The sequence below is a fragment of the Psammomys obesus genome, unplaced genomic scaffold, assembly GCF_907164565.1.
Source record: "Psammomys obesus unplaced genomic scaffold, mPsaObe1.curated_primary_1811, whole genome shotgun sequence".
Lineage (NCBI taxonomy): Eukaryota > Metazoa > Chordata > Mammalia > Rodentia > Muridae > Psammomys > Psammomys obesus.
The window spans coordinates 6289814-6303985 of NW_026596039.1; the positions used below are offsets into that span (position 1 = coordinate 6289814).

At 49.6% G+C, this 14172-nt stretch overlaps 2 protein-coding genes across 2 annotated transcripts; one reads left to right on the forward strand and one right to left on the reverse strand.

The window, feature by feature from the left end:
* The first annotated feature begins 1063 nt into the window (after positions 1-1063).
* On the forward strand, positions 1064-2378 carry LOC129687540 (histone H2AX). The gene is made up of 2 exons (XM_055622005.1): positions 1064-1962; positions 2051-2378. Exon 1 carries the CDS (start codon positions 1119-1121, stop codon positions 1548-1550), a length of 432 nt encoding a protein of 143 aa, XP_055477980.1. The 5' UTR covers positions 1064-1118; the 3' UTR covers positions 1551-1962; positions 2051-2378.
* Positions 2379-2664: 286 nt separating this feature from the next.
* Positions 2665-11047, reverse strand: Hmbs (hydroxymethylbilane synthase). The gene is made up of 14 exons (XM_055622365.1): positions 10880-11047; positions 8839-8892; positions 8444-8516; positions 8080-8129; positions 7934-7989; positions 7540-7617; positions 6723-6800; positions 6555-6630; positions 4332-4445; positions 4036-4074; positions 3714-3833; positions 3403-3456; positions 3220-3306; positions 2665-3136 (listed from the first exon to the last, which is right to left on the reverse strand). Exons 1-14 carry the CDS (start codon positions 10910-10912, stop codon positions 2963-2965), a joined length of 1086 nt encoding a protein of 361 aa, XP_055478340.1. The 5' UTR covers positions 10913-11047; the 3' UTR covers positions 2665-2962.
* Between the last annotated feature and the right edge of the window lie 3125 nt (positions 11048-14172).

A 14172-nucleotide genomic window follows, 5' to 3' on the forward strand; every position in this document is an offset into this window, starting at 1 on the left:
CCACTCTTCCCCTACCCTCCCCCCCCCTTTTTTTTAACCTATGAGTTGCTTAAGGATTGAACCCAGGGCTTCCTTGTAATGAAGTGCTCTACCACTAAACTGTATCCCCAGCCTGATATATTTATTTTTTGTATGGACCTTTTAGGATAGATTAGAAGGGTTAGAGTGGGTACCTTTCCCAGTAGGATGCCCTCCTTTGCTCCATCAGGTCCTTTCTTGCACAAAGTGACAGAACTGAGGCCAGACACAACATGTCGAATAAATACTAAAGTACTAATTTACAGTAGCACAAAGGACCACAATACTGTTTTCTGGCTAAGATTAAACTCTTGGGAGGTTTCATTTCTTTTAAACCCTCCCTTTGCAGCCATGCGTGGTACATGCCTTTAATCCCAGCACCAGGGAGGCAGAAGCAGGCAGAGCTCCTGACAGCCAGGACTTGAGAAACCCCATCTCAAACAAAAGCCAGATGGTGATGGTGAACTCCTTTAATCCCAGGTCTTGGGAGACTGAGGCAGGTAGCTCTCTTGAGTCCAGCCTAATCTACAGAATGAGATCCAGGGCTACACACAAAAAACCCTCGTCTTGAAAGACACACACCCGTCCCCCTCCCCCAAATAAATAAGCCTTCCCTTTGCTAGAGTAGAGGACGGAGTGGGACATGGAAGGTTTTAGTGTAGATCCTTTCCCTTTAAAACCCTACGCCGGCTCAGATTTCCCAGACGCTGTAGAGGTGGCTCCAAGCTCCGCCCTTCTCGTCTTCCAGTTTTGGTGGCGCGCAGTAGCGTTTAAATTTCGCGCGCTTTGTACGGATAGGCCATTTCCACGGGTGATGAGCCGCCAGCTTAGGGCCACTCCGCCTTGCCGTCTTCCCCGGGTAAAAGGTTTTCAAATTGGACCAATCACTGGGTGCGCTCTCTCCTCCAAGACGCGTCACCGATGGGCTAATTACAACCAACCAGAGGCGGGTATTAAAAAAAGAGCCAATCGGACGGACGCGGGGGCGTGTCCGGGTAGCTTATAAGAGCGGGCCCGCCCGCGCGGGCCGACAGTCGACTGCGGCGCTCGGCGGTTACCCCTCTCCTCACGTCGCTCTCTTCCATTCTACCTCGCACACCATGTCGGGTCGCGGCAAGACCGGAGGCAAGGCCCGCGCCAAGGCCAAGTCGCGCTCCTCGCGCGCCGGCCTCCAGTTCCCAGTAGGCCGCGTGCACCGGCTGCTCCGGAAGGGCCACTACGCCGAGCGCGTGGGCGCAGGCGCGCCCGTGTACCTGGCGGCCGTGCTCGAGTACCTCACCGCCGAGATCCTGGAGCTGGCGGGCAACGCGGCCCGGGACAACAAGAAGACGCGCATCATCCCGCGCCACCTGCAGCTGGCCATCCGCAACGACGAGGAGCTCAACAAGCTGCTGGGCGGCGTGACGATCGCGCAGGGCGGCGTCCTGCCCAACATCCAGGCCGTGCTGCTGCCCAAGAAGACCAGCGCCACCGTGGGGCCCAAGACGCCGGCGGGCGGCAAGAAGGCCACCCAGGCCTCCCAGGAGTACTGAGGGGGCTCGCGCCGCGGCCGCCCAGCCCTCCCCACTCCTCCACAAAGGCCCTTTTAAGGGCCACCACATCCCTCACAGAAAGAGCTGAGCCACTTCGGGCTGCGGCCCGGGCCGCCGCCTCCCCCCTTCGCTCCCTCGCGCGCCTCCGCCTCCCCTTCCCCGCGTCTCCGGGTCAGCCGCGGAGGTCGCCGCTGCCCGGGCCCATCCCGCAGCTGGGAGACGGCCTCGCCGACCTCGGTCGGGCCGCGCGGAGAGGCTGCGGCGGGAGGAGGCCCGGCCTCTCGCCGGGACGGGCGGCCGAGGTGGGCTGGAAGGTGAGTCCCTCCGCGGCTGCAGCCAGGACGTCGTTTCTCCAGCTCGGTGCTTAGCTCTCGCCTGGACGCTCCAGAGCTGACCTGCTTCCCAGGCTTCGGTAAAGAGGAGCTCATCCCGTTGTCGGTCCCGTGCGCCCCCTCCCCTCGCTGGCCTCTTACACCAGTTTTCCCCGTCTTTACCCATAGGCCGCTGTGGTGGGGCCGGGACAATCCTATGAGCCGGTTTTCTCCAGGGTGCGTCCTGGCAAGGGTCTGGGAGACGCTCGCAGGCCTGTGGACAGAAGTTGTGTTCCTGCCGCAGGAGACTGGCAGCCGGGCCTAGGCATCTCCTTTCCTCCCCAGCGACTCGACCACCCAAACACCTAGATACCAGCACAAGTCGGTGAATCCCTGTCTGGACTGAGCCTCTGTTGGCTTCTGAACTGGAATTTTGCAGCCTATGCCAAGACTAGAACCTTAGGTAGTGGGGAGTTTCAATGGGCTAATTTTATTAAAGGATTGTTTGGTTTTTTAACACTTGTGTCTGATTTATTTTGGATTGCTGTAGGCCCGGGCCCGGGATGTATATATAGCTCTGTGGTAGAGCCACGTTCCCAGCATGAGTTGTGGGAATGGGACTATAGGGTAACTTCCTTACATCAGGCAGTGAGAATGGGAAAGGCTGCAAAACACAAATCCTGTTAACTCTATAGGAATGCAACGCTGTTCTCTTGGCTTGTTTGGTGCTTCCTGGGGATTTAATTCCAAGAACAGGAAGCAGTCATAGAATGGTTTACAACAGAAAAGTCCCAAACTCAGAATTCAGGTTCAAAAGGGCTTTGGGTTTATTAATCTTCCCCAGACTCCACCAAAACAACCACAATCAGCTGGTTTATTAGTGACATTGGTTACATTCAAAGATTGGCATGGACTTTAAAGCCCGGACTATGAGGAAGAAAGGCAGTCATCAAGGCCTCAAGATGAGGCATGTCTCTGGAAGTCTCAACACCCTGTGGTTCAATCTCCTGGGATAATCCTAGTTAGGGAGCGCAGGGCACTTGAAACCCAAACGTAGGCACTGGAAAGTGGCAGCTGGGGTTCCTGTGCCCTACAGACCAGTTAATGCACATCATTAAGCTGCCGTGCAACATCCAGGATGTTCTTGGCTCCTTTGTGCAGCATCAAGCTGGCCAGGCTGATGCCCAGGTTCTCAGCAGCTAGCTGGGCTCCTCTTGGAATGTTCCGGGCAGTGATTCCTACCAGCTGTGGGTCATCCTCTGGGCCATCTTCATGCTGAATGAGAGGAGTAAGAATTTGGTGACAGGGAAGATTACAAGCAATTCTGTTTTATTCCTCCCTCATCTCCCAGTCAGTACCTGAACAGGGACCTGGATGGTAGCCTGCATGGTCTCTTGCATGCTATCTGAGCCATCTAGACTCCAGACTCCTCCAGTCAGGTACAGCTAGGAAAGAAAACGTTTTGTACCAGCAAGCTGTTTAGATGTTTGGGTGCACACAGAAATGCCAGTCCCTGCCCCTCATCCATTTTCCCTGCTTACTTGTCCATCCTTCATCATTGTATGCACTGCTACTGGCACGCTACAGCCTCCTTCCTGCAATGATAGGTTTCTTTGAGCTTTAAGGGCCTTTAACACCACTTTTGACCCATAGGCATAGGTTTTATTTATACGAAAATTTACATATAAACATATATGGATATAAATATATATATATGGATATAACTGAAAAGGCTGCTGGGGATAGACCAGGGTCCTCTCACAAAACATTACATACAGAGTACTTACTTGAGTAAGTACCTTTCCTGGTTTCCCAAGTTCCCACACCACCACAGGAGGAGCCCAAGACTTACCAAGTGCCTCAGAAAGGCCCTTTCAGCAATGCAGCGAAGGAGAGTCTCGGGGTCATGCAACACACTCACTAGATCCAAGATATCCTGGTCCTTGGCTCGGACTTCCACGGCTAGGGCTCCCTAAAGGTACAACGGGCCTGATCTTTCTCCAGTCACTGAGCTAAACGTGGGCAACATTCCTCCTCTACTTGCTTCCCAGGGTCTTTATGCCATAGGCTGCCCCTTCCTGAACATTTTATTCGATAGGAAGCAGGTGCCAAAGGCTATTAACCAAAGCTCTTGAAGGAGCCTCATCAACCAAGCCCTCTCCAGGCAAACTTACCTGACCCACAGCATACATGCATTCCTCTGGGTGCAAGATCTGTGGAGGCAGACAGAACGGATGGAATAGTGGGAAGGGGGGTTGGGAAGGGCAAAAGCAGTGGTCAAGGGTTTGCCAATCTAGGAAGCCTGAAGGGGGTGGGGGAAGGCACTAGCAGGAGTCTGGCCATTAATCCCAATCTCCCTAGCCCAAGTTTACTTTCTGGCTTGTAGTGTTATTGGCAGAATGCTCAAGAAGATACACCAAAGGCAGGAATGAAGCAAATTAAATAGGAATCGGAATGGGGCAGTCCCTACCTGCCCAACCCTGTTCTGCCAGCCCATTCGCTGTAGGCCAGCCACAGCCAGAATAATAGCACTGAACTCCTGCTGCTCATCAAGCTTCCGCAGGCGAGTGTTAAGGTTTCCCCGCTGTGGAGAGATGCTAAGGAGAAATTGTGACCATCATAGTGCACCTTTGGCCCCACAGTCTCTTTTGCACTCTAGCTTACTTTTTAAAGACTTTTGGCTAGGTGGTGGCTGTGTATGCCTTTAATCCCTGCACTCTAGAGTCAGAGGCAGGGGAGTTCACCCTGATCTACAGAGTGAGTTCTAGGACAGCCAAGGCTACACAGAAAAAACCTGTCTCAAAAAAAAAAAAAAAGGAAAAAAGACTTTTTTTTGGACAGGATCTCACAGTGTAGCTCTGGCAGTACTGGAACTTACTCTGTAAATCAGGCTGGCCTTGAATTCATGGAGAGCTACCTGCCTTAGCCTCCAGTGTGTTGGGATTAAAGGCATGTACCACCTTTGGGACATACTAGTTTTTATTTATTTATGTTAGTTTTATGTGTATGGGTGTTTTACATACATGTAGGTCTGTGGAGGCCAGAAGAGGGCATCAAATCCCTTAGAGCTGAAGTTAGAGATCTAGAGGAATCTTAATTCAGAACATGGCTGTTCTGGCAAGAGTTTACATCCAAAGACCTTCTAGATCTGTATGATCAGGCTAGAATATAAACACACCTTTAATCCAGGAGACAGAGGAAAGCAGATCTGAGTTCAAGGCAGCCTGGTATAGAGTAAGTTTTAGGTTAAGATAGGTTCAGGCCTGGTGGCACATGCCTTTAATCCCAAACAATGAAGGTAAAGTTAGTTTGCAGAAGGAAGCACCCAGCCCATGTGTGGTGGCACATGCATGTGGTCCCAGCACCCAGGGAGGCAAAAGCAGGCGGATCTCTGTGAGGCCGGCCTGGTCTACAGAGTCAGTTCCAGGACAGCCAAGGCTACACAGAGAAACCCTGTCTGTCTTAAAAAAAAAAAAAAAAAAAAAGAAGGAAGAACCCATTTATCCAATAATTATTACCCAATAATCATAGAGATTATTGAAAGTAATCTCTAATTGAGTGGCAGAAAGTGACAAATCAGAGACAGATATGACAGAATAGGATATGGCCAACTCTCATGAGAGGAAAAAGGGAAAGGACAGCCACATAAGGTGCAATGCAGAGAAAGGGAGACAGAGGCAGAGGAAGGGAGGGAAGGAGGAAGGGAGGGAAAGGGAGAGAGGAGGCAGTTTTACCAGGAGAGTTTTACAGAGAAAGGTTAAATGAGAAAACAAGCTAGACACAGGTGAAGACAGAATGAGCCAGAGAATGAGAAGGAGCCAGAAGCTTAGAAAAGATTATTCGAGTTAGTCTGAGTAGCCAAGCAGAGTAACTGAGAAATCAATAGAGAAGTCAGATTGAATAAGTCAGCTGGGAGAGGAACCTGAACCAGAACAGCTGAGTTGAACCAACCAGCTTTGACCTCAGTAAGAAAGGGTGAGCCTATTAAGCAGAAAGTCCCAGAGGCTGAAAACATTCTAGGCCTAGGTTGGATTGTATGGGGACTGGAAGTTTCCAGGAGCAGGCCTAGGTTAGCAGACAGAGGTAGTAAGCCTCTGAGACAATAATTGAAGCAGGTGAAAAAAAAAAAAGTCCCTTTTACATAGAGACAGTTGTGAGCCACCATGTGAATGCTGGGAGTTGAACCAGGGTCCTCTGGAAAAGCAGCCAGTGCTTTAAACCACTATGTCATCTCTCCCATTCCCAGGACATACTGTTTTTAAAAATTAGTTTTATGAGATATACCACATATTCACTGTAAAAATAAAAGCCATTTAGCAGCATAAAGTAAAAATGGAAGCACCTTCCATCCCTGCCACCAAGAGGTCATCACTGATCGGTATCACTTGTATTGTCAAGGCCTGTCAGTCTCTCTAGTTAACATGTCAATTCTATATAAGCAGGAACAATGTTGGTTTTACAATTATTCTCACGGCCAGGCACCTGCCTTAGTTTAAGAAAACATTAAAGGACTGTGGATCATGGATGGATGGATGGATGGATGGATGGATGGATGGATGGATGGATGGAAGGAAAGACAAACAATCCACTGCCCACATGGACCACTTGCTTTAGAAGATCCTATTTAGGACTCTCAGAGTCCTCTAACACTTCTCTTCTTTGACCACTGCCCTTCTCTCTTTGGAAAGGATACAATACTCTTGAATTCCAGATGAGGGAACTTTCTCTGTAGCTGGGCCACTCTCCTCAGGGAGCTGGTTCCCACGGTGCTGCTCACAGAGAGAGTTTAAAATTAAGTACAGGCTGCCCGCTGCTCTCCACTGTCCACCCCTCCGTCCTCTGCACACCAGGGCCCACTCACCTCTTCTCTGGCAAGGTTTCTAGGGTCTTCCCAATAAATTTTGGGTGAAAGACAACAGCATCACAAGGGTTTTCCCGTCTGGAGAGCAAATGATGAAATAAAGGGTTTAACTCTAGCCCAGTCTGACCTAAGATTTATTATGTACCCCAGGCTAACCTTAAACTCACAGTAATCCTCTTGGCTCAGCCTCCTGAATGCTGAGATTACAGGCATGAGCCACCAGGCCTGACTTTTACTTCTTTTTTTTTTTTTTTTTTTTTTTTTTTTTTTTTTTTTTTTTTTTTTTTAAGGTTTTCTGTTTCATTTTCTTGTTTAAGTTTTTATTTATGGAATGGGGAGCATATTCATGCTATAGCATGTGTGTGAGTCTGATGACAACTTGAGGGATTCAAGCCTCCCCTTCTACCATGAGGACCCCAGGGACTGACGTCAGGTCACTGGGCTTGGCAGCAAATTCCTTCACCAGCTAAGCTGTCGTAAGCCAGCCTCCTTGCACACCACACCTTGAGACACAGTCTCCCTAAGTTCCTCACGCTGTTTCAACTCCCTCTAGCCCAGGCAGGCCCTGAACCTCCCATCCTGTCTTAGCCTCCCTAATAGCTGGTATTACAGGCCCGTGCCCCTGAACCCATCTCCACGCACTCTAAATAGCCAACCAATTGGCTCTTCCAGGGTTTTCTGCCATGCTTAATGACTGACAACCTTAAAGAAGAGGGCTAAGTGGTCAAGTTGTAAAGTGGAAAGTAAAAAATCAAAGACTCTCATGGTGGGTGGGATTAAGCCCCGGCCCAGGCCCCCTCCCGAGCATTACTCTTACTTGCAGATGGCGCCAATGGTAAAGCCAGGAGGTAGTATGGTAGGCACATCCTTCAGGGAGTGAACAACCAGGTCCACCCTAGAGATGAGAGCGGGGGGACACGGAGAAAGGCTTTGAGTGGTTGACCTGACCCTTCTCCACCCACTGGAGCATCGACTCTAGCCATTCTAAGTAAGACGTAAGGACCTTGAAGTCTGTTCTCAACTACTCTACAGCCTTTTCCCCAGCCAACCTTATACCTTAGGAAGTTAGGTGACTCCAAAACAAGACACTCTCCTTTGTGGAAGCCTATAAGTGCCTTAGCCTAACCCAACAGTCCTGCTAATATTGGGGAGCTACTCTGGGGTTCTAGCGAGAGAATGGAGGCGTACCACACTCTCTTATCTTCACTCACTCATTTTTCTCCAGGGCGTTTTCTAGCTCCTTGGTAAATAGGCTCTTCTCTCCAATCTGCCAAGGAAGAAAGAGCCTTAGAGTGAACCTCTTATGGGAATAAGTGGGGAGAGGGGCTGGAAGAACAAAGATAAGTATTATCTTTACCTTAGAGAGTGCAGTATCAAGAATTCTGTCCCCAGTGGTGGACATAGCAACTGAGGAAAGAGTCAATCAGGTACCCATTAGCCAACATCTACTGAGTCACCCTGGTTCAGCTTGGTACTACATTCACAGAGGCACAGAAGCGCCAGGAATACACACAGTGACAGAAAACGCAAACACGCTCATAAAAAGACCCAAGGCAGAAGGTATTAAATGTCAGGCTAGCCCAGCCATTTGGAAGTAAAGCTGTTCACAGGAGGCGACCCCTCCATCTGCATGCAAGACAGGAGTCTTCCAAGCAGGCCTCGACCATCTGCAAAGCCAGAGATGCTGTGTTCTCCCATTCACCCTTCCCAAGAAAACTTACTGATTTCAAACTGCATGCCAGGGTACAAGGCCTTCAGCAGCGCCACCACAGTGTCGGTCTGTATGCGAGCCAGCTGGGGACAGAGATTCAGATGTTTCCTGCCCTCCCCTGGCCATTGCCCCAGGCTCACATCCTTATATGGATCAAGAAAGATACAGAAAGGGACTAGATTTCTCACATGGGGATGAGAAGGGCCTGGCTTGAGAATCCTTTCTCAGTGCCCCAACCACTTCTGTGGTCCAGGGACTTTTTTCAGATGAAGCTGCCAGTCCCCATGAAATGGACTCCCAGGCACTCTATTGGCTCTGTGCTAGGAACTAACCCTCTGGGTCCTCTCAACTGATGACCCTGTGTTAGTTAGACCTCTTCCGACAGCTGACTCTGACTGTACTCACCTGGCTCTTTCGGGTACCCACTCGAACCACCCTCATCCTTGAGCCGTTTTTTTCCTGCAGAAGAAAGTCCCCAGGTTACATTCTTTTTCACGACACCTTATCCAAGAACCAGGATCACAGGCTTAGGAGAAAGGACCCCCAGGGCCTGGCCAGGTGAGCCTGAAAATAGGGAAAGACTCCCACAACTGGCCCTTTAACCTTCCTTAGTACCTTCTGCCCTCCTACCTGCTCCAGAAGCAGAGACCAGAGAAAGCTGTAATGGGATCTGTTGTGATAGCAGCAGCAAGTTGGAAGGACACTGAGCCCCAGAGACCAGGCTGGCCAAGGCAGCCCTCAGTGGGAGGGCTGCATACAGCCAGGTGGGTGAAATGATAAGGCCCATCAGCCACAGCACAGTGAGGGTGGGCCCTACCAGAGGGTGGGACCTACAGGAGGCTAGGCCAGGCAGGAGGGCTGAAGCCTCACATCACTAGAGAACAGGCTCAGTGTCCACAACAACACAGGCACTTGAAAAAGTCTCCCTAACCCCCGGATGAGGCATTAAGTGTTTCTTAGTCTGACTAGAATGCTCCCTATAAGGACTGAGGTCAATACCTGTTCATGTTCCTGCTGGGTGACTTTGGGGACATCATCCCATCAAGGGCCTGTGAAATTAAAGGCCATCTAATGCCTCAAGATGTCCCATAAGGCTATAGCATGCTATAGCACGTGTGTGAGTCTGATGACAACTTGAGGGATTCAAGTTGTCTGAATGCTTCCTCTGGTGTCAGAGCCAGTGCCAAGAGCTCAGAGGGACACGCCTCTTCTCCCTGTCCAGGTGCCTGGGATAAAAGTGTTTAGTGCCAAGCAGGTAGAACTGGGTTCTGCAGTCTGCCACAAAGGTCTTATTTCTTCCCGCTGAGCAAAGCCACTATAGAAACTTTCACCTCCCCTGCACTGGGTTCCTCATCTCACAGGTTCCTCTGGAGCCAGAAACTCAGGTTCTTGGTCACTGGAGGAAGTGAAAACTTGCTCTTGGACTCCAGTCCACTCTACCGTGATTATTCCTCCAACAGATGACTCTGAGATAGCCTTTGCAGTTTAGCTAGGCTTGAAATAACACAGAAATTCTAAGCCACAAGGAGCCCGTAAAAAGGAATTGCTATTCCTTTCTACGTTCAAGCAATTCTTTAAAGTAACTGACCCAGTCTTTGAACCATGGTCTTTGTATATTGTCCTCACAAAAACCCTACTAGGTTAGAAAGGATAGGTACTTATACAAGTGTCACAGAAGCAAAGATGCAGAGGGATCAAATTACTGGCTAAAAGTCTCACGCGCAATGAACAGGCAGAAAGTGGATGCTGGAATCCAGGTCTTCCTACCCTAACCCAGTGTTCACTACTTCACAAGCAAGGACTACAGCTCACACAGCCTGGGCAGGAGATAAGCAGGCCTCCCAGCTCTGCCTTATCTCAGGCGGCCTGCCCGCAAGTCCAGAGCCTTCCAGGCACAAGAGAAACCACAAGGCCCAGGGGTGGTTCCCCACTCACAGTAGTAATTCAGAGGTGTCTCAACTGGGGACTTTGTGGGTGGCCAGGGCTTGGTGACTTCCATAACGGAGTACGGGAGAAGGCGTGTATACCTGCAGGATGTTCGTATACAGTTCTAAGAATCTGTATACAGTTCTAAGAATGAGTACTCCCCTGAACCAAGTGCAGCATATTCCAAGGCAGCTGGATTTGCCTCGGCCCCTACTTCGTGAAAGGATCTTGTCGATGTGTACACCTTTACTGGCCGGGTCACTAACCCTGGACCCACGGAGATGGAATCTCACGATGAACCATCTTTCCACTCTCAAGGCCACACCGACTGACTGCTCAGGATCTCCCCCTCCCTTCCTAAAGGCAATCTAGTTACTGGCCCTTTAAAAAGTCTAGAGGGAGGGGGGGAAAAAATGACAGCTAGCTATTCCGACCAATAGACGACGAAGCATGGCAACCCGGGGCCAATCGTTGCACCCAGAAAGCCCCGTGAAGTGCGGGTCACCGGCTCAGGACTCACCGCGGTTGCAGCGGCGCCGCCGTTACCGGACATGGCTCGGCTCAGGGCGCAGGCGCGGCGCTGCCGCTGCGGTCCCCTGGCGTCTGCAGGAGCCGGCGACCTGGGCCGGCGGGGACTGAAGGCACATGAGGCAGGAGCCCGCACTCCAGCCGGGCTGCAGGACCTGCTGAGCTCTGCGTCACGTCCGTTGCCCTCCCTCGAAGGGGCGGCATCTTCCTCTGGGCGGGAATTAGGATTGCGACATAGCGGGCCACTGCACAGAGTAATCGAAACAATTATTTTTTTTCTTTTCAGTTTTTATTTTATTTCATTTACTTATTCTTTGGTGTTTCGAGACAGGGTTTCTCTGTGTAGCCTTGGGTATTCTAGGACTAGCGCTGTAGACCAAACCTGGCGTCGAACTCACAGAGATCAGAGTTTCTGCCTTCTGAGTGTTGGGATTAAAGCAGTTCGCCGTCACCCCCCCTCCGGCTATTTTATATTGCATTTATTAAATGTGTGTAGTGTGGGTGCACGTCTGAGTGGTCAGAGGATAACCTGAGGGTGTCGTTCCTCGCCCTCCGTTATTACGCCCCAGAGCTTTGTTAGCGTGCTTTCATCATCAATAAAAGGGTTCCAGAAAGCTCCTCAGAATTTTACAGCTACGCCTCTCCAGCACTGACAATAGACAATTAGTTTAAGAGTGGCATTTTTAGGGGCTTATGGGGGATACAAAGTGAATAAAGTGTAATTAATAAAATTTTTTTTTTTATTTAAAAAAAATAGTGGCATTCTTCTACTTAAACTAAGCCTTGCAGGTTTTTTTGTTTTCTTTTGTTTTTTTAAGTTTGCGCTATTATGGGCTCGGGCTGCCCTTGAAGTTTTCCGTTTTCTTGTCTCAGCCTCCCATAATAGACAACACTTCTTGTTTTTTGAGTCAATCTCAAACTTGCTATGTAGCCCGGAATGACTTTGAACTCCACCTCCCAAGTGCTAGGATTACAGCATGTATGTACCACCAAGCTTGAATTTCCAAAGAGAGAAAAGATCATGTCAGCCAGGCAAGGTGGCACAAGCCTGTAATCCCAGGACTCAGGGAGACAGAGGCAAACAGATCTCTGTGAGTTCGAGGCCAGCCTGGTCTAGAGTCCAGGACAGCCAAGGCTTCACAAAGAAACCCTCAAAAAAAAAAAAAAGAAAGAAAGAAAGAAAAGAAAAGAAAGGGTCAGGTGTGTGGCAGCACGGGGGAGGCTGAGGCAAAAGGATCTCAGTCAGTACTGTGCTGGATAGCAAGACCCTGTCTCAAAAGCGAAAAACAAAGAACCCTAACACATACAACTACTTGCTGAACTGCCATGGTCAGCTCTGTGTAGCATGCCCAAAGCCTTGGGTTAGTTCCAAGAAACACACACACATGCTTCTTTCCACTACTTTGATTAGTAGGAATGAATTATGCATCGTACAGACATCGACAGCCGTCTGTTTGAGTCATGATTGCTGTTCAAAGTAATGCCCAATTGAAAACACAAATGAGGTTCTAAGAAGGAAGGAATTGCCCTAAGTTGTTGGAAGGAGTGATCCCAGAGACTTGGGAGGCAAAGGCAGGATGTGGATTTCCTGAGTCCAGGAGTTCAAGACCTGCCTAGATGACACAGGACGAGGCTCCTCTCAAAATGAAGGAGAATGGCCCTGGAGCTGCAAAAAGGCTCAGTGGGTAAAGCACCTAACTGCAGCCATGGTAATCTAAGTCTGATCACTGAGGTTCTTTTTTGCGGGGAGGGGGTTGGTTGGTTTGGTTTTTTTGAGACAGTTTCTCTGTGTAGACTTGGCTATCCTGGACTCACTTTGTAGACCAGGCTGGCCTGGAACTCTCAGAGATCCGCCTGCCTTTGCCTCCCAGGATGCTGGGATTACAGGGGTGCACCACTGCACCCTGCAGTTGACCCGAGTTTTAATCCGCAGTAAAGGTAGAGAGACTTCATAAGGTCATCCTCTGACCTCCGAACGCATGCGCACCATCACATACCCAGCCTGCCTCCACATCTCACACACACTAAATGAATGTAAAAAGAAAACTTGGTTAAGAGCACTGTCTGCTCCTCCAAAGGACCCGGGGTTCGGTTCCCAGCATGGCAGCTCAAGACTGTAACACCAATTCCAAGGGATCTCACACCTTCACACCAATGCACATAAAATTAATCATTAAAAAAAAAAAGTAGCCCAAAGTCAAATAATACAAAAAGGATTCAGTCTCAGGCCCTCTGATCCAGTCTATCATTGCTGCCTTAGTAGTGGCCGCCTGTAAGCCCACCCCTTGAGAAACTGATATGACAAAACTGTCACAAGTTCAAGGCTAGCCAGGGCTACACAGAAAGGCTTTCTAAACAATACAAACCCAAAAAAGTTCTGCTATGGTGCCTCTTTAACAATGCTGACTAAATCACAGAGCCCATTATTTTTTCTTTTGAGACGGTGGTCTCTCTGTGTGGGCCCCGCTGGCCTGAAACGCAGATCTGCTTGCCTCTGCCTGGCTTGTGTCTCTTTCTTTTAGCAATCTCATGGGAGCAATTTACTGACAGGCCCCCAAATAACACAGGCACAGTAATCTAACCTTTAACCTGACAATTTCAAAAAGGGAAAAGCATCTGAACAAAAGATCTTTTATCCTGTTTATCTGATACTAAAACAGCAAGATACTAAGCTATCCTGACCAGGCTCAAGGCTATCTGCCTTCCGTTTGACTATTTTATTTATTATTTTTTTCCAAGACAGGGTTTCTCTGTGTAGCCTTGGCTGTCCTGGACTGGCTTTGTAGACCAGGCAGGCCTTGAACTCAGAGATCTGCCTGCCTCTGCCTCCCCACGCTGTTTGAGTATTTTAAAACACCTAATGACTATTATGTGTGTGCATGCAAGCCCGTTTGTGTGTGTGTATGGAGGTAAGAGGCCAACTTGAGGGAGACCTTTCACCCTATGGCTCCACAGAATGAAACTCAGGTCATCAGTGCAAGTGGCTCCACCTGCTGAGTCACCTCACAGGATCTGTAGTTTCTGAGACAAGTGCTCAAGCAGCCCGCTGTGAGCTATGTATTACAGCTGACTGTAAACTCCTGACCCTCTCCACCTAAGAAGTGCCGGCTTACAGGCACAGGAGGAAGGTCATTCCCAGTTTCTGCCTGACTACGCAAGCGCTGTTTTGCCTGTCTTGATCCAGGATGCTCTTGCAGTTACAGTTCAGTCACATTTTTGTTTTAAGATAAGGTCTTACTAAGTACTCAGAAATGTCACCCAGCCTTGCATGGAACTTGCTCCGTA